This window comes from Bacillus rossius, chromosome 1 (assembly GCF_032445375.1).
Source record: "Bacillus rossius redtenbacheri isolate Brsri chromosome 1, Brsri_v3, whole genome shotgun sequence".
Taxonomy (NCBI): Eukaryota; Metazoa; Arthropoda; class Insecta; order Phasmatodea; family Bacillidae; genus Bacillus; species Bacillus rossius.
Window position 1 is genome coordinate 67,750,792 of NC_086330.1, and position 23,789 is coordinate 67,774,580.

Consider the following 23,789-nt stretch of genomic DNA (forward strand, 5'->3'; position numbering starts at 1 on the left):
GAAAGGCTGCGTGACTTTCAAGGTCTCCATGATAATGAAGCTCATAAGATCCTGAAGCATGTGTGTACGAGATGGCTGTCTTTGGGAAGAACCCTAGCTAGGATTATTGAACAGTGGGATCCTCTTGTAAGTTTTTCAAAGATGAGGTTACAGGGAGTTCTCAGAAACAGCCAGGCACATTATCATTATACAAGATCCCAAAAAAGCAGCAAGGGCCATCCAGCAGAACTACTGAAACTAGTGCTAGTACCGGTAAAAGAAAGAAAGAGGACAACCCTTCTGATGTGAAAAAACAAAAAAAAAGGAATATTGTAGTTCTGTTTTAAAGAGTGACAGTGCAGTGTTGAAGAGTGGCAGTCCTACCCTGAGTCGTGAAGAGAAACTTTTCATGTTTTTATCTTCCTCACTAAACAAGGCATTCTGTTTATTTTTGCTGAATGTTGTACCGGTCTTTGATAAACTAAATGTAACACTTCAGTCTTCAAGTCTACACATCCATGTATTGTTAGATCTCCTGAAAGATTTTCTGAGAAATCTCTTATTGCATTTTGTTTGTGGTAGTGCTGTAAAAGGTGTGGTGTTGTTGGAAGTTGATTACCATTGTGCAGCCAATCAAAAGTGTGACAGTGAGTTAATGATTGGATGTCAGGCTGAGAGAATTGTTAGTTTGTTGTCAGATGAGGAGAAAATTTTTTTTTTTCAGCTGGCAGAAAATATTTTACCTTAGCATGTGATTATGTTGTACATAAGTTTCCCATGAAGAGTGAAGTTCTTGTCAATGCTCAAGTAACAAAAATAAGTGACATCAGTGATGCAAAATTTTCAATCCTGAAATATTTCATTGATTTTTTTCCTTTCATACTGCCAGTCAGAGATGAAGGCATGGATGGTGCAATGTATGAACTGCATAGGCAGTTTGCAGCATTGCATGAAGGCATGGATGGTGCAATGGATGAACTGCATAGGCAGTTTGCAGCATTGCATGTTGAGGATCTCACTGTTGTAATAAATAAGAAAGAGAGAATTGATACTATATGGACTGAAATAGGAAATATGCTCACTGTTGATGGAAAATTAAAATATGGCAGAATTTTAGAAACTGTTTTGTCGATACTTTTGATTCCCCATAGCAATGCGGAGTGTGAGAGAATGTTCAGTATTACAAAAAAAAAAACAGAATTTAGGTCTTGAACTACATGGGCAAGAAATATTTTTTTTCTGAACTGATAGTAATGACATGCTCTAAAGTGAACTTAATTTTATGATAAAGGCCTATCTCGGTAAGAAAAAAATATATATACATTAACTTGTGTAGATATGTATTAAATCATTGGGTCATTCCATGCCATTTCACACACTTGTTGACATCACCATCATCAAATTCAATGAAACATAGGGCTTTAACAGTAGAGGTGCAGGAAAGTGAATCCTCAAAGTTACAGCCCCCTGTGAATAATACTTTTTATACAGCAGGGGTTGCAAAACTTGTGGAAAAAGTGGAATTTTTGCTGCGCAAGGTCCAATAAAACTATTTGTAACTTCCTTTGTAGTGAGAACCTTGATGTAGGGCTCAATAGAAATCTATAAAAGTGTACTTTGAAATAAAAATAAGTTTTACGAATTTTAAAAGAAATTTGTTTCAAGGTCATGTTCGCGTAACCTGTGACCTTGAAAATTTTGAAAAGCGTATTTTTGAAAAATGTGAAAAAAAAAGTATATGTTGAGTGCATTATTGGTTATAAGTGACATGAGTTTCATTTTGGGATGGATCTGGGATCAAACACTATAACATTGTAAATTAGGCCATGTTCACAAAACTACTCTAGTAAGGCATTAACACAATTAAAAAAATGGTGTAGCTTTAAGTCATTCGTGGATTTAACACTGAATTAATTCCTATATACAATTCATTTACTCATTACCAATACTGCAGGTTACTGTTGCTTCCTTTCCTTTAGTTGGCTTTCCTAAGTCTTTGTGTCGAAGGCTGTTAAAACGTATGTCCTTCCAGTTGCTGTTCTTGGATCTACAGTTGTGAGCACATCTTCAATTGAAATCTTCATAACATCTGGATGCTGGGGATATACGTTCGATGGGGAGGGACCTTGTGGATGCCGGAAACTATAGAACTTCATGAGAACTTTCTTCTACTTTCAGAACACATCCCAACCACCACCCACTTCCGTACATGCATGTCACAAAACTTTTAACTTCATTCACAGACAATGTACATTTAATTTTATTCATGTAGTGAGTTTCACCTTCAGTTTCACTAGAAAATCTCTTCACAATTATTTCCTCAGATGAAACAGGCAGGAATGTATGATGCTTCTGAGTTCCAGGTATTGGTTTAGCATTTGCACATCTTTCAGACAACACCTTTCTTTCATTCATTACCTCTTCCTGAGTGACATAAGCAAAATTCATGTTATGCAAACTACTTACAGCCCATTCAAACAGTTGCCGTGGGGTCATACTTTGGTCTGCGTAAGGACGTTGCAGACTAGCTCTGGCTGCCAGTCATTTCAGTGTTCCCCCTAGACCATCACATGTATTCTTGCCATGAGAGGTGGCAAAAAAGTGCCACTCAGCTCTACAACTCCAAAATCATTTACATGATACATCAAATTTGAGAAGTTACTTTTATTCTTGTATTGAGCAGCACAACCATCAGAGAAGTAATATATTTTACATAAAGTGACTTTTTCTTTCAAAAATGGAATAAGATGTGTAAGAAAGTATGTACTGTAATGATATGTTGGAGACAGTCAGAAATTATTGTTAGGTTGGTAGAAATTATTTCCTCTGTTGACTCATCACGGTAGTATATTGCAAATGGATGAACTGTAGCCTGTGCATTGTTCCAATGTAATCCCTGAACTTCATCTTGCATAATGAAAGAATAATTTTCTGCAAAGTCACATACAACAACTACTTCACCAACATCTAATTTTTTTCAGATCCTTTAGGTAGTTCCCTTGCTGGTATGCGATGAAAGAGTGAGTTAGTAATATTAATAATTTAGAAATGAACAATTCTGTGAAATCATCGTATGACTTCTCAAGAACTTCAAGTGTGTAAACTTTTGATGCAACCCACTGCTTGAATGTTACAGTTTCAATTGAATTCTGCTCCAGTGTAGTCTCCAGTGATTTTCGTATGTTATCAGGGCCTGGACATTCTGCACACTCATGGAAAAAACATTTAATTTGGGGAGGATTACACATAATTTGAGGCACATAGTGGTGATATGTTAACAGATTTTCTCTTTCCATGAGTTTGACCCAATTACAGCCATCTATTAACAACTTCATATTTTGGTATGTTACACAGACACATACAGTGTGTGTCCCACTAGATGCTGCCAAAACCACATATTTAGGCCGTAGAGATGCAAATTTGTAGAAACCAATTTTGACACTTGGATGCTCCTGTTTGAACAAGGCACATACTTCTCACAGATTGTTTAGTAGGAGCCTCTTGTTTGTGTTCTTTGGTATCGCCAATTCGAATAGTTACAAAGTCCTTTTTACCAGGCATCATTCTGCTTACATTGTCGTTTGAATAAAACATCTGAACAATATTGATGACACTGCAGTCTAGATTTCTCCCTGGTTTTGGATTAGGTGATGTCATTATTCCACTTTCCTTCACTACCTTCTTTAATGTTCGTATCATGTAGTTCGTTGCAGTTATGAATTCCTTCTGTATTCTGCTAATACTCCAATCTTTAGGTAAAATAGTCAAAATTTGCACCTTCATACTTCTTTCTGTACACCCTTCAAACTTTTCCTTCAATTTTTCATCACAACTTTTTCCTGTGATACTCCTTCTGGTACAGGGATTTAAAATATTCTTTCTTGAAATGCAGACGATATTTCCATTACTTTTTTCCTTGCATATTTTGCTATTCTCACTTTTCATTTCTTTATGGGTGATTTCCCTATACTTGGTAGACTGTTATTAAATTGTGTGCAACACTACATCCATGCTTGATTCCTTCCGACATGAATCACATACCTTCTGTCCAGTCTGCAGGTGTGGTTGTTTCTGTATCATCCACTGAAGAACATTTCTAAACTGTTTTCTGCTGCTTTTGTGACCCTGAATATTAAACAGATTACACTGAATATTAAACAGATTACAGCACTGTATATTTATGTAATTCTTTTCCATTGTTGCAAAGTATTTATCAATACGGCTAAACTTTAAAAATTCACACCAAATGTATAGCACTGTTGTCATTGACAAAGCTGCACTAAGACTGACCTTGCTTTGTGAGACTGACGTGATTATATACACTTGTCTGAACTTGCTCTTAGAGCATTGGGTGCAAAAGTGGCTCAATTCCACTGCATCCCTAGTCAGTATTTGAGATGTAGCTTATGTTCCCAGATCCATCCCAAAATGAAACTTAGGTCACTTATAGCCAACAATGCACTTCATAACATATAATTTTTTCACATTTTTCAAAAATACGCTTTTCAAAATTTTCAAGGTCACAGGTTACATGCAGGGTGGCCACCAAACCGGGAAAACGGGAAAAACCGGGAATATGTCGTGAATTTGAAAGGGCCCGGGTAAAACCGGGAAACTGTCTGGAATTTTATTTCTTTCCTGGGCAAATGCTGCGGTGTAAATGTGCACAACTTATATAAGACATACATCGCGGCGTCTGATAATCACGCGGCAAATCTGTACAGTGTCATGTTGGCAGCGACTGTAGTGTTCCCAGGCGTTTCATGTTTCTTCTTTCCTCATAGACGCAATACGTCACTAAGAGGCAGAGGGGGAGGGGGAATATGAACCGCACTACGGCGTGCAACACGGGGTGTTGTTCTAATTTGTTCTGTTCAGTACAAGTCTTCGAGCGGTTTTAGTCTTACGCTGTGCAGTTTGTTAGGAAGCTATTGCGGCAATGTCTACTAGGTATTCCTGTCGTTATGAGTCTTGAGGTTCCATGGGCTACTGAGGATGCGAAAGACAGAACTTGTGTGAGATGCAAGATATGCAATAAAAGTTTCAAGATCGATACGATGGGTAGGGGAGCATTTACAAGCCATGCCAAATCTAAGAATTACAATAGAGTTATAAATAACCAATCAAGAAACATGCAAGTTACAGAATTTTGTTTCCACTCAACCTTCTCAGGATGAAGCCCACGCTTCCTGTAACAAAGTTTTATTAGTACTTTAATTTATACTAGTAGCTTCCAACGGTTTAGCGGTGTTATAAACTACGACGTCTTGTAATCCATCGCTTATCAATAAACTGTCAAATATGTCCAGTAACTAACGACACTGCACGTTTTTTTATGAATATTCGCAGCGTGTTGAGGCCGGCCGATAAACCTTCCGCATTAACTTACCTTTAACGTCGGTAATGCTATGTTCACTTAAAATTTGTAAAATAATAATACTAAACATATAATTATTATGTACACCAGAACCCCGATTTCACGAACACCGGATTTAACGAAGCAGTGATTTTACGATTACATTCTCGGGAACCGTAAAAAAATTGGAAATTTTGACCAAAATGTGAAAAACAAAAAAATATTTTTAAAAAAAAACGCAATGAAATATCATATATACCGAATAAAAGCATGTTGGACCTCCTGCGGTCACCAGCAAAGCATAAACATGACCCAATGCGTGGTGCAACTGCTACATCGCTTCGTTATTGCTCGCGCGAGAGGCGGGACGTGGAATGTTAGAAGAAAGGAAGGGGGAAATGCGGGGGATGACAGACAGCAGCCAGTGTGTTTCCTGCGTGGGGAATAAGTGGCGTAGCTCCTTTTTTTATGCTGTGTGAAGCGACCTTTTTCTATCAACTCACGGGAAAAGATAATTGCTTGAGCTGTCAAAATAAACATCGCTGCGATAGTTAAAACAAGACGCGGGCGAGCATCCGGTATGTCGATGTGTATATCTACTCGAAAAACATATCTCAATTCATGACACTAATAAGATTCCTTATAACTTACACGTATAGCCTGATGTTTTCAGCCTGATCCATGCAAGTTATTTAGCCACGTTTTGAATGAAAACAACCACCAGCCGGCCAGTGTTGTGCCCTGTTTAATACGCACAAAATATACCAAATATATTTGGTTCAAAAAAAACAAACAGAAAAGAACCTCAGGGAACTTAAGGCAAAAAAAGTCAAAATAATGAGTGATGCCTTAAAACAGACCGCTCTCATAGACAAAGAAATTTTAAACACAAAAAAGGTTAAAGTTATGTGGCAAATATATATTTAGTAAACTGCCACCTGTTTTTTTAGTTGGGTATGTATCACATTTTGTGCATTTTTGTTTTATATTTAGTACTATACAGTTCCGTGTTTTAAAATGTGTGCTTTGTATCATGTATTACATAAATAAAAACATGTAATTTTGTATATATATTGCAAAACCTGGAAAATCTTGACAATACCTGGAAAAACCTGGAATTTTTTATCACAAATATAGTGGCCACCCTGTACATGAACATGACCTTGAAACAAATTTTTTTTAAAATTCGTAAAACTTATTTTTATCTCAAAGTACTCTTTTCTAGCTTTCTATTGAGCCCTACATCAAGGTTCTCAATCAACCACAAAGGAAGTTACAAATATTTTTATTGGACCTTGCGCAGCAAAAATTCCACTTTTTCCACAAGTTGGCAACCCTGCTGTATAAAAAGTATTATTCACAGGGGGCTGTAACGTTGCTAATGCACTTTTCTGCACACCTACTGCTAATTCGCCAAGATTTTTTTAATTCGGAGACTGTGATGCCAAAAATGATTATTTTCTGGTTGATATGACATGGAATGACCCCATTTATTTTGCATTCAAGCTGTTAAGTTTTAATAAATTACAGTAACGTTTTATTTAATTTCGTATTTTGGGTAGAGACGTGGTGTTATCAATGCAAAATACACATGTTTTCTGGATCACTTATTTTAAACATCGCATCTGATTTACGCTATAGATTTGTTAATTTGGAAATCTTACTGCTTGCACTCCTAACAAGTAGGCAGGTATGCATTATTATTAGGACTTTAGCAAAGAGTTAATACTATAAATTACTTACAGGTAAGTACGCAAAATTTAATCGCGATCGGATCAGTGGTTTAGGAACGCATCGAGGACAAACATAGGAACATTCGTAAGTAATTTGAAGTGGCAATTCCCGTTCAAAATTACAAAATTAAATTTTTTTTGCGATATTTTGGCTGTTCCTTTGGGTTTTTCCTAATGATTTTTTCTTAAATCATCCCTGTAATGAGGCAGACAAAACAAAATAAATCATTCAAATTGGTCGTGCCGTTTTCTAGATTTAGCGAGACAACGCACGGCAAGTGATTTTTATATATAGAGATTACTTTGTATTATTTTGGTAAGCATACCTTTGACACATTTGAACGCATATACAATTTACTTTTCCTCCAGAAAATACTTCAACACTTAGTGGTGCCACGGGGTTATTTGTATCTGAAATGTCAGGGAAAATTGTAGATTTAAGTCTGCAAAAACTGGAAAATTATGGGATTTTGGAATTACAAGCTTGTAACAACCCTTTTTCTCAGATTCTACTATAATTTGTGTTATCTGTGAAATGTTTGTAACCTTGAATTAAATAAAAATATGGATAAATACCATATGATGTCAGGTTTAGTTTTTAACTGAAGTAGTTTTAACTTCTTATGTAATGAGTCTGCTACAGCTGTGAAACATGTGCTTTTTTATTTTATTCATTTACATTAATATTCACAATTGTATTTGTGTACAAACCAATAATGGCATATATTACTTTCTGTCATGCAACAAATTTGAATTTTTTTTCTAAGTCATTTTTTATTGTTGAGGTGTAAAACTGTGAAGTAGTCATGTCCTAATGCTATGTTGAAAGTAATAGGAGTACGTGACGTTAGACATAGCACACTCTGTTTTAGACGTAAAACTTTGTAGTGACAATTTTTTTTTGTAATCGGCTTTATACCTCCAGCTTATTATAAAAGTACCTGAAGTATTTAGGTATACTTGTTCCAAAGTTGAATAAAAATGTTCAGTGAAATGTGGTTTAATGATGACTTTGGCCAGAGTCCAGAAGTCTTTACATGGCTGTTATGATAGAAACATTTTGTTCGTTCATTTACTGAATGCCACATTTTTGTTTTCAGTTTATTAGTCTCTTTAAAGTATAACTTATATTTAAGTCTTAATGTTTTGTTTGTTGCAGCAAGCTGTTTGTGGGTGGACTCAGCTGGGAAACAACACAAGGTAGGTTTTGAAGTCTGTATATGAAGCTTATGATTTGCTATTTCCAGACAAAGGCTAGGTATATTTAGTGCACTTATTTTTCAAATTTTCTTCTGCTTCGTGGAATTTTTCATGGAAAGATTATTTATGCTTATCACAGTACCTATGCTAATAGTGTCAAATTAAAAAAAGGTTTTACAGGTTTATAATCTTTAATTCAACTTATCACCTTAGTTGTCAAACATTTTGCATTCACTATATTTATGCATTCTTTATTATTATATTTTGCAAGTAAACTAATCATATGGCATCTATGTAATATGATTTAGTAGTCTCGATAGTAACCATGCATGCATCCTATTTAAATGTGAAATTGCATCATACTGATCATTTTATCAACCCGCCTCCCTTTTATTCAAGCAAGTCTAGAGATTTCCCAATTTTTTTTCATTTTACTGGTCATCACTTTGTGTATCAACTGACTCAGTCATGTTCTAAACTTAACTCCTTATAAATGTATTTGTGGTTGTCAATAGACATTCAGGATTTCTACTGTGGCTTGAAAGTTTATTAAGATAAATTTCGAACTAAAGTCTGGTAACTTCAGTATGGACGGCAATGTAAGGCACCTTTTCACATCCTCAAATGCCTTTGTTCAGCACCCCAGCTAAATTTCACCCCTTTTTCTTCAGCTGGTTTAAGAGTGCAACCATTTAAGATAAATTAGTAAGTTCCTAACACCTCTCAGGTTTTTAGGGGTAGCAAATATGGTAATGGGATGTATTGTCTGCATCATTTTGCAATTTTGGATAATGTAACTGTTATATAGGAAATGTGGGGTAGTTAGGTTGGTAGGCCTGCAGTGTAAATAGAGGACAGTGTGCAATGATGGCGGCCGGCAGGTCGGTCGTTGGTACATGGTGATTGTATACGGGAGTGAGGACTGCAATCTGAATGTGTGTTGAGGGACATAACAGTGGCGACGAGAAAATTATTCTTTCCCGGGCGTGCGTGTGGGAAACGTAAACAAATACTGCGATGGCGATGTTTCCCGCGTTTGGTGAATTTGTTCCAGGGCGTGACACGTGGCACACATATTCGGAACAATTTGGAATATTACTTTGTGGCGAACAAAATAAGACAGTGATGAAAAACGGGCAATATTTTTCACCATTTGTGGGGCAGAGCTTTATAACCTTGTGACCTCATTAGTGGCCCCAAAGTCAACATCCGAGGTGGCATTTCCGGATATTTTGGCGGTACTCACGCAACACTGTCATGGTTGCTACAGGACTAGAAAACCGGGAAATGTCAGGGAAATTAAAATGGTCAGGGAATTCCGGGAAATGTCAGGGAAAAGTCTACGAATTTTGGAAATTTTAAAGTTGCTTATAATTCAAACAAAGCTTTGTTTTGATGCGCTCGTACCGCTACCGAACGACTCCGCTAAAAGGCTGCTGCTTAAGGCACACAGCAACTGCAACTTTATTTTTACTTGGTCTGCGATTGTCCGTTGCAATAGGCTGTTACAACCACGCACCATAACTTATGGCCAATCCAGGCACTCGTTTGTTCACTAGCGAACCTGGCATTCATTTTTTCGTGTTTTGATCCTTTTTAATTTTCCCTTGAGACTTTGTGTTTTGTTCCGTTCCATGCAGTGAACTACAGAACGGGCATGGCGTCGTTTATTTTTTGAAGGCTATTTTCACGTGGAATAAGATGACTACAAAGCTTATTACGTGAATTTAAAGGCGTTGTTTCAGGTGAAGTTAGTTTTTGATGCGATCATAAGAAAATAAAGTGCATTTTGATAAAGAAGCAATACCAATTCTCATTTTGAAAACTACTAAGCTGATACGAAAACACGTGGCTTTTGTGTGCGGTTATGTTTTTTGCATTTTTTCTAACTATTTTTTTAATTACTTTTTTTTCAAACGTTATAATCCGTGAGTTCTGTTGCGTGACACTTACATTGTGTATGAAAAAAATGCATAACTGAACATGTTTTTCCCCAGAATCGTTAGTTAACATTGTAAGAATGTAAGAGTATTGCATGATGTAATGCTGCTATTGTAATTCTCTAAGTAGCCCCGTTATATTGCTAGGTGTGAATTTGTAATAGTTTTTGTATTTGTGTAGTAATATTTTTTTAAGAATTCATAAACAATAATTTTTTAACCTAACCTGAAAATATTAATATGTACTTTTTTTTAGCTTAGAGATGTTGAAGAAAACTACTTTTAAGAATTGGCTCAAGGAGTCACAGTTTCAGCATATCAAACCCTCTGCTAAAAACATAAATTCTGCGTACTGCACTTTGTGCTACAAAAGTATTCAACTCAGCAATATAGGCCGAAGAGCTATCGCCAGCCATGTCGAAGGAAAAAAACACATTCGCAATTCTGCCGTCAAAATAACACAATAAAAAAACCTTATTTTATCTCATGTTGAAATTTTTATATTACATTTAATCATATGCGTGTTAATATTTATGGTATGTTCTTCATAAGAAAGTCAGGGAATTTTTCTGTTAAATTTCTGGAAAACCGGGAAAAGTCAGGGAATTCTAAGATTCTATTTCTGTAGCAACCATGACTGTGAACCCAAATGGAGTGAGATCGTGGAATCGTTCAAATTCCATAACAGGAACCAGCGCGAAGGTGTGTCGGTGGCGGAATTCGTGGTGGACTTACGACAGCTCAGCATACACTGCAATTTTGCGGATTTGGATCATATGTTACGGGATTCGGGTGGTGTGTGGTGCACGGGACACAAAGGTGCAACACACAATTTTGACAAAAGACATCTTAACATTTAAGGAAGCGGTTGAGTTGGCCACAGCGGCTGAAGCCACAGGCCGCAATGTCCACGATCTACGGGTGCAGCAGGGCGCAGATGCTGGGGCAGTGCTGAAAGTGGGACGCATCAGGTACGACAAAAAGGTGGTTAAGAACGACCAGAAGAGGAGTCAAGTCCAGGTGGACCAACAACTAGCAGCTGACAGGCTGGAGGTGCAATGGAGACCACAGCCCAACCCAATGCCAACACACCCAGACAGTGTGTAATTTTTGTGCCAAAAGAGGGCACCTGGAAAGGGCGTGTATCACCAAGAGGAGGAAAGGTAATACAGGAGTGAATGGGGGGTCCCGAGACCGAAAGGAGATGGGCAGGCCTAGTAAGAGTGCCAGTGACACTGCCGGCACCTACAACCTTACAAACCAACCGGACAGTGACGAAGAGGATGGAGCAGTTTACAAGGTATTTCAGACGACGGCGAGCAATTGTACGAGTGAACCACCAATTGTTTTAGATGTGTGCCTGGATGGTCAGAGACTTCCTATGAAAATTGACACTGGCGCAAGTTTCTCGATCATCAGTTTTGAGACATACAAGAAACTGTGGCCCGATCGACCAGCCCTAACAGATATAAACCTGGTCCTACACTTGTGGTCGCAGGAAAAGTTGGTGGTTAGGGGGACTCGTGAAGTATTGGTACAGACAGACTAGTGAATGTAGACTACCAGTTTTGGTGGCGGAAGGGAAGGGGCCTAGTCTGGTGGCAGGAATTGGTTAGAACCACTGGGTACACAAGTAGCAGGCATTTACCAAATATCACATCAGGAAGTACCCCCTGCAGTGCAACACCATGCACGGGTGTTCGACAGTGTAGAGCTGGGCAAATACGTAGGGCCCCCAGTGACAATGGAGCTGGAACCTGGAGCAGCGCCAATCTTCCGGAGGAGCTGGGGAGTACCATTCGCATTGCGGGACATCGTGAGTGCAGAAATTGACAGACTGGTTGATCAGGGTGTATACGAGCCAGTGGAATTTTCAGATTGGGCGATGCCTATTGTAGCCATTCGGAAGGCGAATGGGATGGTCAGGCTTTGTGGTGACTATAAAATTACAGTGAATAAAGTATGCAGAGCAAATTTCTATCCATTACCAACCATTAATGAGGCTTTTGCAAGCTTGGCGGGAGGGACAGTTTTTACGAAGCTAGATTTAGCAGATGCATACCTGCACGTGGTGGTGGATGACGCGACAGCTTCAATTTTAACAGTTAATACAATGAAAGGGTTGTTTCGGGATAGGTGCTTACCTTTTGGAGTAAGCGGGTGCCCAGCGATCTTTCAGCGGCTTATGGAAACCTTGCTAGCAGGTATTCTAGGTGTTGTGGTCATGTTGGATGACATTTTGGTCACTGGGAAGGACATGGAGGAACACTGGGACAGAGTTCAGGGAGTGTTGGTGAGAATAGACAAAGCAGGATTGCGACTCAAGAAGGCAAAGTGTGTATTTGCGGCAGAGTCTGTCATATTCTTGGGGTACAGAATCGATCGAGTAGGAGTGCGCCCTACAGATGCGAAAGTGGAAGCCATCCGTGAGGCACCAGTACCTACATGTAAGAAGGAACTGCAGGCATTTTTAGGCTTTCTGAATTTTTACGAAAGATTCCTGCCGAATAAGGCATCAGTCCTGGAGCCCTTACATCGTCTCTTGGACAAAGGAGCGAAGTGGGTATGGAGGTCGGAGCATACTGAGGCATTGTGCAAGGCGAAGAACCTATTACAGTCTGATCAGGTGCTCACTCATTATGACTTAAATAAGCCTTTAACACTGACATGTGATGGATCAGACTATGGAGTAGGTGCAGTGTTGGCGCACGTTACCGATGATGGCAAAGAAGTGCCCTTGGCCTTTGGATCGCGCACTCTGACCCAGCATGAGAGGAACTACTCCCAGCTCTAAAGAGGCACTGGCTGTGATGTTTGGGGTGACCAAATTTCAACAGTATGTGACAGCCCGGCATTTTACTATCGTGACAGATCACAAACCCCTGTTACGACTGCTGGACCCCAAGCGGCAAACACCAGATATTCTGTCACCACGCCTCTTACGATGGAGCTTATGGCTCTCGATGTTCGACTTCCAGATAGTGTATTTGCCGGGAACCAAGATACCCCATGCCGATGCCCTCAGCCGGCTACCCATGGCCTCTGGGAACATACAGGCACCAACAGTTGGTGATGTGCTCATGCTTGAGGCCATGCCAGAGCCACCAATCGATGCTGAGACACTGGCGCAGTTGACCGACGGGGACCCTGTCCTCCGTCAAGTAAAGCAGCACACAAGCCAAGGTTGGCAGGGCAGGAATGCAGACTGAGGAGTTGCGGCCATATTGGAACAGGAGAGAGGCGCTATCCCTCCACAAGGGCTGTCTCTTGTGGGGCAATAGGGTGGTTATTCCAGAGGGGCGTCGCAGGGAACTGTTGATGGTCCTTCATGCCGCACATGACGGAATCGTCAAGTCTAAGATGATTGCCCGGAGCTATATGTGGTGGCCAGGAATGGACAGGGACATCGAGCAAATGGTAGGTCAGTGCGCAATCTGCCAGCAGCAGCGAGCCAACCCGCCCAAAGTGAAGGAGGTGAAATGGTCAATGGAGAGTGAGCCATGGGTTAGGCTACACATGAATTTCCTGGGTCCTTTCCAGGGGAAGGTTTTCCTCATCGTGGTGGATGCGCACTCAAAATGGCCAGAAGTGAAGGCAATGCATAACATGTCATCAGGTGCGGTTATCCAGGCACTATGAGAGATCTTCAGTTGCCATGGGATTCCCCGGTACCTGGTCTCAGACAACGGGACAGCTTTCGTGTCCCGAGAGATGGAAGAATTCCTAACGAAGAATGGAGTTGTACTAATGCGCACACCACCATTCCATCCAGCCACAAATGGTCAAGCGGAGCGCATGGTGCAGACGGTGAAGAACAAACTGCGGAAAATGGGAGCGGGAGACTGGCACACGAGTTGCTCGAATGTTGTTGGCGTTGCGCACAACGCCACTGGGAGAATCTCATAAGACGCCGGCAGAACTAATGGGGAGACCATTAAGAACGGTGCTGGACCAGATACGCCCCAGACCAAGTTTTTAAGGCGAGGAGACCAAAGAGGTCGCAAACCACCACAGGGGCAGGTTTTTTTTAGTTGGGCAGCAGGTGCTTCTTCGTGACTACAAAGGGACTCGTAAGTGGATACCAGGAACCATTGTATCCAAACAAGGGCCCGTGACATACACTACCCAAGATAAGAACGGCAACGTGTATAGACGTCACGTAGACCAATTGCTGAGCAACAAAGTGGCACATCCATCAAGCCAGGCGGTGTCAGTTACATGTACTGATGGCTGTGCTGCGACCAATTGTGGCAGTACCACCCTGTGTCAGCTCATGCCGACTGACGGGATGGCTCTGACAGAGCCAACGCAGGTCCCAGCGACCATACAGCGGCACCCTATTCCGATGGAGCCGGCACAGGTACCATTGACCGTACAGGAGCAACCGGCAGAGAATTGGAAGGAGCGGAAGGGTAAACAGCAACAGCTGCCGGGGACATCACCGGTGGGAGCATCAACACCGGACCACAGCAGCAGCCCTTTCAGAGGGTTTGAACATCATCGTGACCATGGGCCAGAGCCATGGGAGGGACTGCAGATGGAGCTGATACGCGCACAGCCGACCAGGAGATCCACCAGGGCGAGGATGGTACCGGGGAAGCTGCAAAACTATGTGTAGAAATCTTAAGGGGGGAAGTGTTATATAGGAAATATGGGGTAGTTAGGTTGGTAGGCTTGCAGTGTAAATAGAGGACAGTGTGCAATTATGGCGGCCGGCGGGTCGGTCGTTGGTACATGGTGATTGTATACGGGAGTGAGGACTGCAATCTGAATATGTGTTGAGGGACAGTAACCTTGTGTAGTACTTCGGATAATGAAACCTTGTGTAGTACTTCAGCATGGTCTTATGCCCAATTGATTTTTTAATGGATTCAGACATAATTTTTATTTAATATTAGAATATTAAAAATACATTTGTTACTGTGCGAAATAAGGAAGTTATATTTTTTCCCCTTTCACCCTCTCTGTTTTTCATCATTGCAAAAATGGTTGGCGATACCAAATTTTTTTCTTAAAATATTTGTAGATAATAATTCAAATATTTCTATGATTTTTTATGATTTTATTCTTTGGCTATTCAGGATATTGTTTTTTTTTGTCCTTTGACTCCTTTATTTCAACCTCCTCCTGTAACAGTTGTTCGTATCAATAATTGTTTCAGTTAAAAGTTTTATATAATAATACCATTATAAAAATATCTTTGAATGGATTAGATGTGTACTACAGAATAAATTCGTTTTTTTCTTCAAGCCAATTTTTTTTAAACCTCTTGCAGTAATGTTTGTTAGTATCTAAAATTTTGACAGTCAAAAGTTTGAGATATATTAAGAACAGTTACAATCACTTTGAACGGATTTTATAATAGGTGAACTAATGAAGTAACGTTCCCCACCCCCCTCAAAATAATATTTTATCCCTTGCTCTAATGCTTAGTGGCATCAAAAATTGTTTCAGACAAAAGTGTTATATTATAATTTGTTGGTTTAAAAAAAAAACTGAATATATTTGCTAAACAATTCATAATTTTTTTTTTTCCAGCCCTTGTAATGGTTGGTAGGTAACATCAAAATTTGTTTGTGACAAAAGTTTTTGATAGTATTTAAAATAGTTAAAATTACTTCAAACAGATTTGATGCTATGGTTACTATGCGTGCTACAAATTTTTTGACAATAAACCATATTTTTCCCACTCCTTGCTGTAACGGTTGGATAAAAAAAAAGTTTCAGACCAAATATTGAGTCATGACTCTCATACACAGTAATAAATTTAAATGATTTAAATAGATTTAGTATTCAGTGAGTTACAGTGATTCATCTGTTTTTCGAAAAACCATCCCCAAGTTGACACCCTTGGTCAGATTTTGCCCATTAATAAACTCGACCAAGATATTCTACCTTTTGAAGCAGTTGTTTGGGAGTAATTGTTGCAAATTGTGGCGGTTATCATGCCCATAGAAATTTATGCATATATTGTCAACAGAAAAAAAGTATTATTTGTTAAGTTAAATCTGTAATTAGGTTTCTAAACCACTGTTTATCAAAGAGTTATTTATATATTTTAATTATTACAGATATGAAATATGTGTATTGCTTAAAAAAAGTACATTCCCCAATCCTAAATAATCTTACACCATCAAATCAAACAAATAATTTTACATACTACAAAAAAAAACTTTATTAAAATTGTTTGTAGATGTTCTAAAATAGGTAGTTAAGACAACGTTTAGAAAAACATAACCAACTTTTTACATAAACAATGAACAAAAATTAATAAACACTAGCATTGAAATATTGAAACAAGTATGAATGATCACATTTCTTAAGTTCTCGTCACAATAAATCATAGCAAGTGTTTTGTCTACATCCTTACTAATATTATAAATGCGAATGTGAGTTTGTTTGTTTGTTACTCTCTCGCGTGGAAACTACTCAACCGATCATCATGAAATTTTGTACGAATATTTTCTAGGGTATAGTTAAGGTCATAGAACCCTTTTTATAAAAATAAGAATATCTTTTCCTTAGGGAAAAAAATTGATATTGGTATGTATGATCCGACTGAGATTTTGAGTAATTTGAATGAAATTTAACTTCATCTGGCATTTCAATAAGTAAATTAAATAAATCGCCAAACTAATACTGTAATACCGACGGTCAATTCACTATTCATTTTTATTTACTGTCATCGCCAAGCAATACTTAACATTTTTTTTTTAATTTTTGAGGTTAGGTGTTTATTTACAGGGTGGCCAGCCAACCGGGAAGTACGGGAAATAGCCAGGATTTCTTAATAAAAACCAGGAATATCTGGAATCAACCAGGAATTTTTATTAGAACCGGGAATTTTTTTTTATGAAGTAACGATCGCAATAACATACGGCTGTTAAATGAGCACATTCACCACCCGTCGAAGCACGACAGTATGCTCGTGAGCTATATTTTGTGAAAGTTAATTTGTTCATATTGCATTTAAAAACTTTTGTAGTACGTAAGAAACCGTTAAAAATTCAGACTTCCATACTTATTATGTTTCTGTATTCAAAAGCAACAGCATTTTGACTGAAAATGTTGTTGTAGGGTGGTAGTAATTTCTCGCACGGCATGTTGATAGTACTAGGTTTGTATGTATATTTGTTTTTACTTTGCGCTCATGTTGTTACGTCACGGTATCATGGATACTTTTCTCGAGTTTTTTTAAAAGTTTAGTTGTGCGGGACGTTTTTTTGAATTTTTTAATCTAACATGTAATTGGCGCAGACTATCAAAATGTCAACGATTTCGGTCACCACATACAATGACAAATATACGGAAGAGTTTGAATGGGTGGAGAAAGATCCAAAGTGCAGGACAAACGCTATTTGCAATTTGTGTAATGTTAAAATCAATATTGGTAGCATGGATGGGAAGAACAGCATTAGCCAGCCACGCAAGAGGGGCAAAACATGTGCGTTTGGTGTCAAGTAATTTTTGTGACGTGAGATTATAATTTTTTTTGTTGGTGGTAGGTTTTGTTTCAAGCAAGTTCATTGATTTAATTTGTAAGCCTATAGTTAAGTTGTCTATTGTTTAACGCCAATAAAACATCATATTGTGTGTGCTTTGTGTAACAAAAATGCAAATTGTATGCAAATATTGATAAAAACCACCCTTGAAAAAACCTGGAAAAAACCAGGAATTTTATTATCCCAGAAGAGTGGCCACCCTGATTTATTTTCTTCGGTGATGGTTGTTTGGATGTTGATGCTGAAGGTTATATTTTACTTTCAAGAGAATTTTGTAATTTAGTAGAAAATGATGTGGATATTATTACTCAAGTTTTCCCGGACTTGCAACAAATTTTGAATAGTGATAAGTGGTTGTGCGCAAGAGCAATATTGGCGCCAAAGGATTATATCATTAATATAGCCAGCACTTATATTTGAAAAGAGGTGCAAGGGGAATTGAAGGAGTATTTGTCAATAGATACAATCATGGATACAGAACAAAGCACTTCATATTCTGCGGAGTTTTTAAATTCATTTGAAATTTTGGGTGTACCCTCACATAAACTTCAAATGAAACTAAATGTACAAGTTATGCTTATGCAAAATTTAGATGCTCCTTGACTATGTAATGGAATGAGGCTTTGGATCACTTAATTAGGGCAAAATATACTTGCTGCTACTATCTAACAGGTGTTGGTAAAAGGGAAAGTTTTATCATACCTCAAATTCTAATTATCCCCACTGATCTACCGTTCCAATTCAAAAGAGTTCAGTTTCCCGTCAGGCTTAGTTTTGCTGTTATCATTAACAAAGCACAAGGGCAAACATTGCAGGTAGCAGGGGTGCATTTGGAAAAGTCATGCTTTTCCCATGGCCAACTATATGTAGCCTGTTCGCGTGTGTCCAATGCCCGAAATCTACACACATTTGCACCGGACAGAAAAACATATAACATAGTATACAGGAGCATCATAGATTAACACTCTGATTTAAGCTCTTTTAAAGAAAAATTAATTTATTATACATTAATACTCTTAACTTTTTAAAATGTTAATATTTAAAATTATTTTTTTTGTAATAGTGAAAGATTTTTTTGATGAAAGCATGTTTTCAGTTTGTAAGCTAAATTGTATGTTAGAATTTTTAAATACTGATGAACCCATTCACACAAAAATAAAACAATTACCATATTATATAATTTTCTTTGCAATGATCTTTGATATTTATTTAAGGACATAAACACGAGCGAAGCCGCGGGTAAAAGCTAGTTTTACATTAAAACACAACACTGTAACTAATACATTTGAAATTGCTAAAAATCAGAGGTAGAATAGAAATTTGGTCAATTATAAATTATTTGTGTCCGTGAAAAAGTTCTTTTGTTTGTTTTTTAAGTAAAGACACAAGAAAAGCACGAACAAATATGAATTAGAAATTGGTTTGCACTGCAGCAAAAGATGAGCACATTATTACTATGTACCTTAGTTATTTTGAACTCTAGACCAATAATCAGTGTAATGCCCAATTTCACGCCCTGTTAAGGCTATGTTTATCGTACTTGTTTTTGGATAATTGTGTGAACACGTTTACATAATAATTTTTAATACATTAAGTAATCTGATAGGTTTTATAAATATGGTTAACTTAATAGTAAACATATATCTATAACAGTTTTACGAATAATGTAAACTAAAAAAAAATTAGTCGTTTCACACAAAAAAAAAACACATTTCCAAAGCTTCTAAAATAATGCAAATATTTTTAAGATTATAATTTCTACTTCCATCGAAAGTATATAAGCTTGGCAAGCTTTTGACGGACGAATATAATTTTTCTGGCAATCTGATTGGTTGTAGAATCCCGGACGAACGAACGTGGTTGACTTTTGTAAGCACAACTTTAAAAATTAACTTTCTTTAATATGTTAGTTCTTTTTCATAAGTAATTATAAAAATAAGAAAAAGATTTAAAACATTTTTATTTACAGTGTGAATGTATTCATTATTATTATCAAGTTACATAAAATATTTCGTTTATCATTTACTTTAATTTTACCAAATATTCATTATTTACAATTAAAATCGTTTTCGGGACTAACACGTTTGTCGGAAAAGCACTGAAGCATAAAAAATATGGCAGAAAAATACCATCAATGACAATTTAGAACATCCCCGGAATGAAAATAGCGATGAAATAAATAATTCCAGTTTCTTGGATGACAAGCTCACCATGGTTTTGACGTCATAAGACTTTGCTTTCTTTCTTGTTCTTCAATAATGTAGTCTGGATATCTGCACCTTAGACCACGGTTGTGCCTGGGATTAGCTATTTCAGGCAATACACATTCCAGATAAAACATTTTAGCTTTAGGAGCATTTCAATTGACCAAAATTGAAAATCTGGTTCCACAGAAATAAATTGTATCGAAATCACAAAATAAAGCAAGAGTATCGTATTTTACACTACAAATGTTGAGTTGCCCCTGCAGCTGATAGTAATACGAGCTGTTCTTGTATGATACACCAAACACGTTCTATTGTCTTCTGAAAAAGTGTGTGTTGACCTTCAAACAAGTACCATCATTATTCTCCCGTCTCCCATTCATCAACAACAGAGGGCCGGCGCAGGGTGGGTCGAAAGAAAGCACTGGTTGCAAAAAGTTCCGAAAACTGCCGAAAGGTGTCTCCACAGTCCAGCGCGCTTTGCCACACGTCACCGATAGTACTCGTCGCCTAAACTCTGGTCACTACCATTGTACTTGAGGTTTGATTACAATAATCTTAACAGCTAAATTTAAAGCAATCCTACAGACGACAGAATGAAAGGATTTAAAATTATAATTGAAACGTGAATGCTTGAAAACTTGCAAATGAATTTCATGTTATTTTGTAACTGCTAACTTATTAAAATTAAAATCTTAAATACACTAAATTAATAATGATTACATATACAATTATGGTTTTAATCAAATCTCGCGTGTTTGAAGAAAGTTTTACCACTAAATTCTTTACATTGTTTTAATAAGTGAGGAATGTAGAAAATTTCAGAAAACTGACAATAACTTTGATTTAAAAAATATCAAATATACACCAGAATGCTTAAAATCTTCTATTAGAGCTGAATAATAAATAAATATATTTTTTTTGGACTATTTTGCTGGTGCACCATCCCCTTAACTCTGCAATTTTCAGATCAAACAACTGAATTAATTTTATTCTTGTATCCTCGCCATCCGTGTGACATGATGGAACAGTATGGGATGAAACAATTGTGCACACTTACTCAAACACACTATCTCTAATAGAAAAATTAAATCAAGTAATGTCGTTACTAACGACATTAGGACCTGTAGTACCATTGGTACCGTATATGCACCTGCAAAAGCAAGAGTTGTGCACTTCTTTTTGTTGTGGATCACAATCAAAAACTTAATCTTCGCAGTAGAGTTTCTTTAGTTTCATTATATTATTATTCATCCAAACAGAACTTTTTACAGAAATAGTAATCAGTAATCAGACTAACAAATCATCTTCTGCTTCCTTTGGATTACTTTACCTAACTTCAAAGAAAATATTTAATTTTCTCTGCAGTATAGTACACTCCCGATTATCCGCGAAATTAAGTGGCAGGGCCACCGCGGATAGTGAAAATAATGAAAGTTTGTGTTTTTTCTGTGTATAAGTGCATTACAGAATTAAATTTATCAAACAGAAACAATGCCAATCCACAGGAATTGAATCAAATATAACCGACATTTTAGTCCGTGTGTGATATAAACAATATGTCGTATCAACAGATGTATTTAGTTTAGTGGCAGTTTGTGTGTTTTCTTTTAATGAGTGCACACACATGACAATTGAATTGAATTGAATTAAATATAAAACACGGATAGAGAGAGATAGATATAGAGAATTAGAGTCAAGAGAAATGTTTTGTATGTGTATGTAATTCAAACAAATTACAAAAAAAAATTAATGAGGCATTGCAATGCATGCTGGGCATTAGCTAGTATATAAATAAAACATTGGAGTTAATTAATTTGACTATCGAGTCATTCCATATCAAATCAACCAATGAAAAATTAATTTAGAGACTTCATGTTTCAGATTTATATGATTTTTTGTATTTTGATAATAAGAACTTAATACATTATAAATCTATTTTTTTTTTAAATTTATATCTTGAGTAGTTTTTTTGTATTAAATTTTTGAAAAATGCCAAAATAGCCAATTTTAGCAATGTTTTGAATCACTCAAATACTTGTAGATTTTCAACAAATGGTGCTAGAAGGCTGTTTGATAGCTCATTTTAAATGTCATTGAATGGGCTTCAATTTGATATGTAACTTTACTAACTTCAGAAAAAAAATATATTAATTGTTTTCAAACTTTTTAATATTGAATTTCTAAAAAACGCCATTTTCATTTTTTTTAAAAAAAGTATGTTATTCCTACATATATTGGTTAGATTTGTGCCAAATTTCAAGGTGGAGAATCGATGGGATCATTAATAAATAAAAATGAGAAGTTTAGTAGATCGTGGTAGATAAATAAATGCTTTAAGCGTCAGTTGGACGTTATAGGTTTTTGGAAGACATCATTGAAAAACTGCAAAACAACAATCCTACATAATGTTATTTGCCAACTTTATTAGCAGACGTCCCAAAATGACAATTCTGGAGCGTTGTTTCTTCCGCAGCAATTAAATGTTCGAAATTACCGAGGCAGAAGTTTTGGCTTCAAGTAACCTTCAGTTTTTAATTAATGCATTTACCTCTGGTTTAGATACCATGCCGCCTTAAGAAATAGTTGCAGCAAGGAAGAGTAGCATAATTTTACATCAAATTTTGACTTAGTAAAGTATTCAAATTTTATTGTTATAGACTAAAAAATTTTTACAAATTATAAAACACGGGTAACAAATCTTACATTACATTCATCCAGTGTTCTTTGATTAAACATTTGATCAATATGATAATACAAAGCACGTGATCTTGCTGAACTGATGTAGCCTAAGTTCAAAGCACATGATCTTGCTGAAAGGATGTAGCCTAAGTTATAACTGACTAAACATGTTACTGTGAAATATGATAACTTTTGGTGGCTTGCATGTATATTGGCAAAAAATAATGAGAATAATGAAGTTAAAGTCAGTTTTTTACATCCCACAGGACCTGCTGCTTCCTTTTTTTATCCAACACCAAGAGCCGCTATACTAGACATTAGAACAGAAGATCTTCTTAAAAAGGTTGAACCTTGTACAGCAACTGGGAGAACTTATACACTCACTAAATAAAAGATTGTAGAGACATCACGCCTGCTTGAACGAAGTATGCCACAACCTAAGTGAAAACTGTAAATAATTAAATATATACTAAACAGATTTTTTTCATGAGCAATTATATGTTTTGTCAGTTATAACTTGGGCTATATCTTTTCAGCAAGATCATGTGCTTTGAACTTAGGCTACATCTGTTCAGCAAGATCACGTGCTTTGTATTATCATATTGATCAAATGTTTAATCAAAGAACACTGGATGAATGTAATGTAAGATTTGTTACCCGTGTTTTATAATTTGTAAAAAAAATTTTAGTCTATAACAATAAAATTTGAATACTTTACTAAATCAAAATTTGATGTAAAATTATGCTACTCTTCCTTGCTGCAACTATTTCTTAAGGCGGCATGGTATCTAAACCAGAGGTAAATGCATTAATTAAAAACTGAAGGTTACTTGAAGCCAAAACTTCTGCCTCGGTAATTTCGAACATTTAATTGCTGCGGAAGAAACAACGCTCCAGAATTGTCATTTTGGGACGTCTGCTAATAAAGTTGGCAAATAACATTATGTAGGATTGTTGTTTTGCAGTTTTTCAATGTTGTCTTCCAAAAACCTATAACGTCCAACTGACGCTTAAAGCATTTATCTACCATTCCCCCTTAAGCATCTACTAAACTTCTCATTTTTATTTATTAATGATCCCATCGATTCTCCACCTTGAAATTTGGCACAAATCTAACCAATATATGTAGGAATAACATACTTTTTTTTAAAAAAAATTGAAAAGGGTGTTATTTAGAAATTCAATATTAAAAA

At 36.9% G+C, this 23,789-nt stretch overlaps 1 protein-coding gene across 36 annotated transcripts in view; it reads left to right on the top strand.

The window, feature by feature from the left end:
• The window catches only part of LOC134537089 (heterogeneous nuclear ribonucleoprotein 27C), a 278,967-nt gene that overhangs the window by 82,345 nt on the left and 172,833 nt on the right, over window positions 1-23,789 (top strand). For all 36 annotated transcript variants that reach the window (XM_063377398.1, XM_063377553.1, XM_063377418.1 and 33 more), the window contains one exon: window positions 8,228-8,268. In XM_063377398.1, coding sequence (XP_063233468.1) covers window positions 8,228-8,268 — 41 coding nt within the window. The remainder of the gene's footprint in view (window positions 1-8,227; window positions 8,269-23,789) is intronic.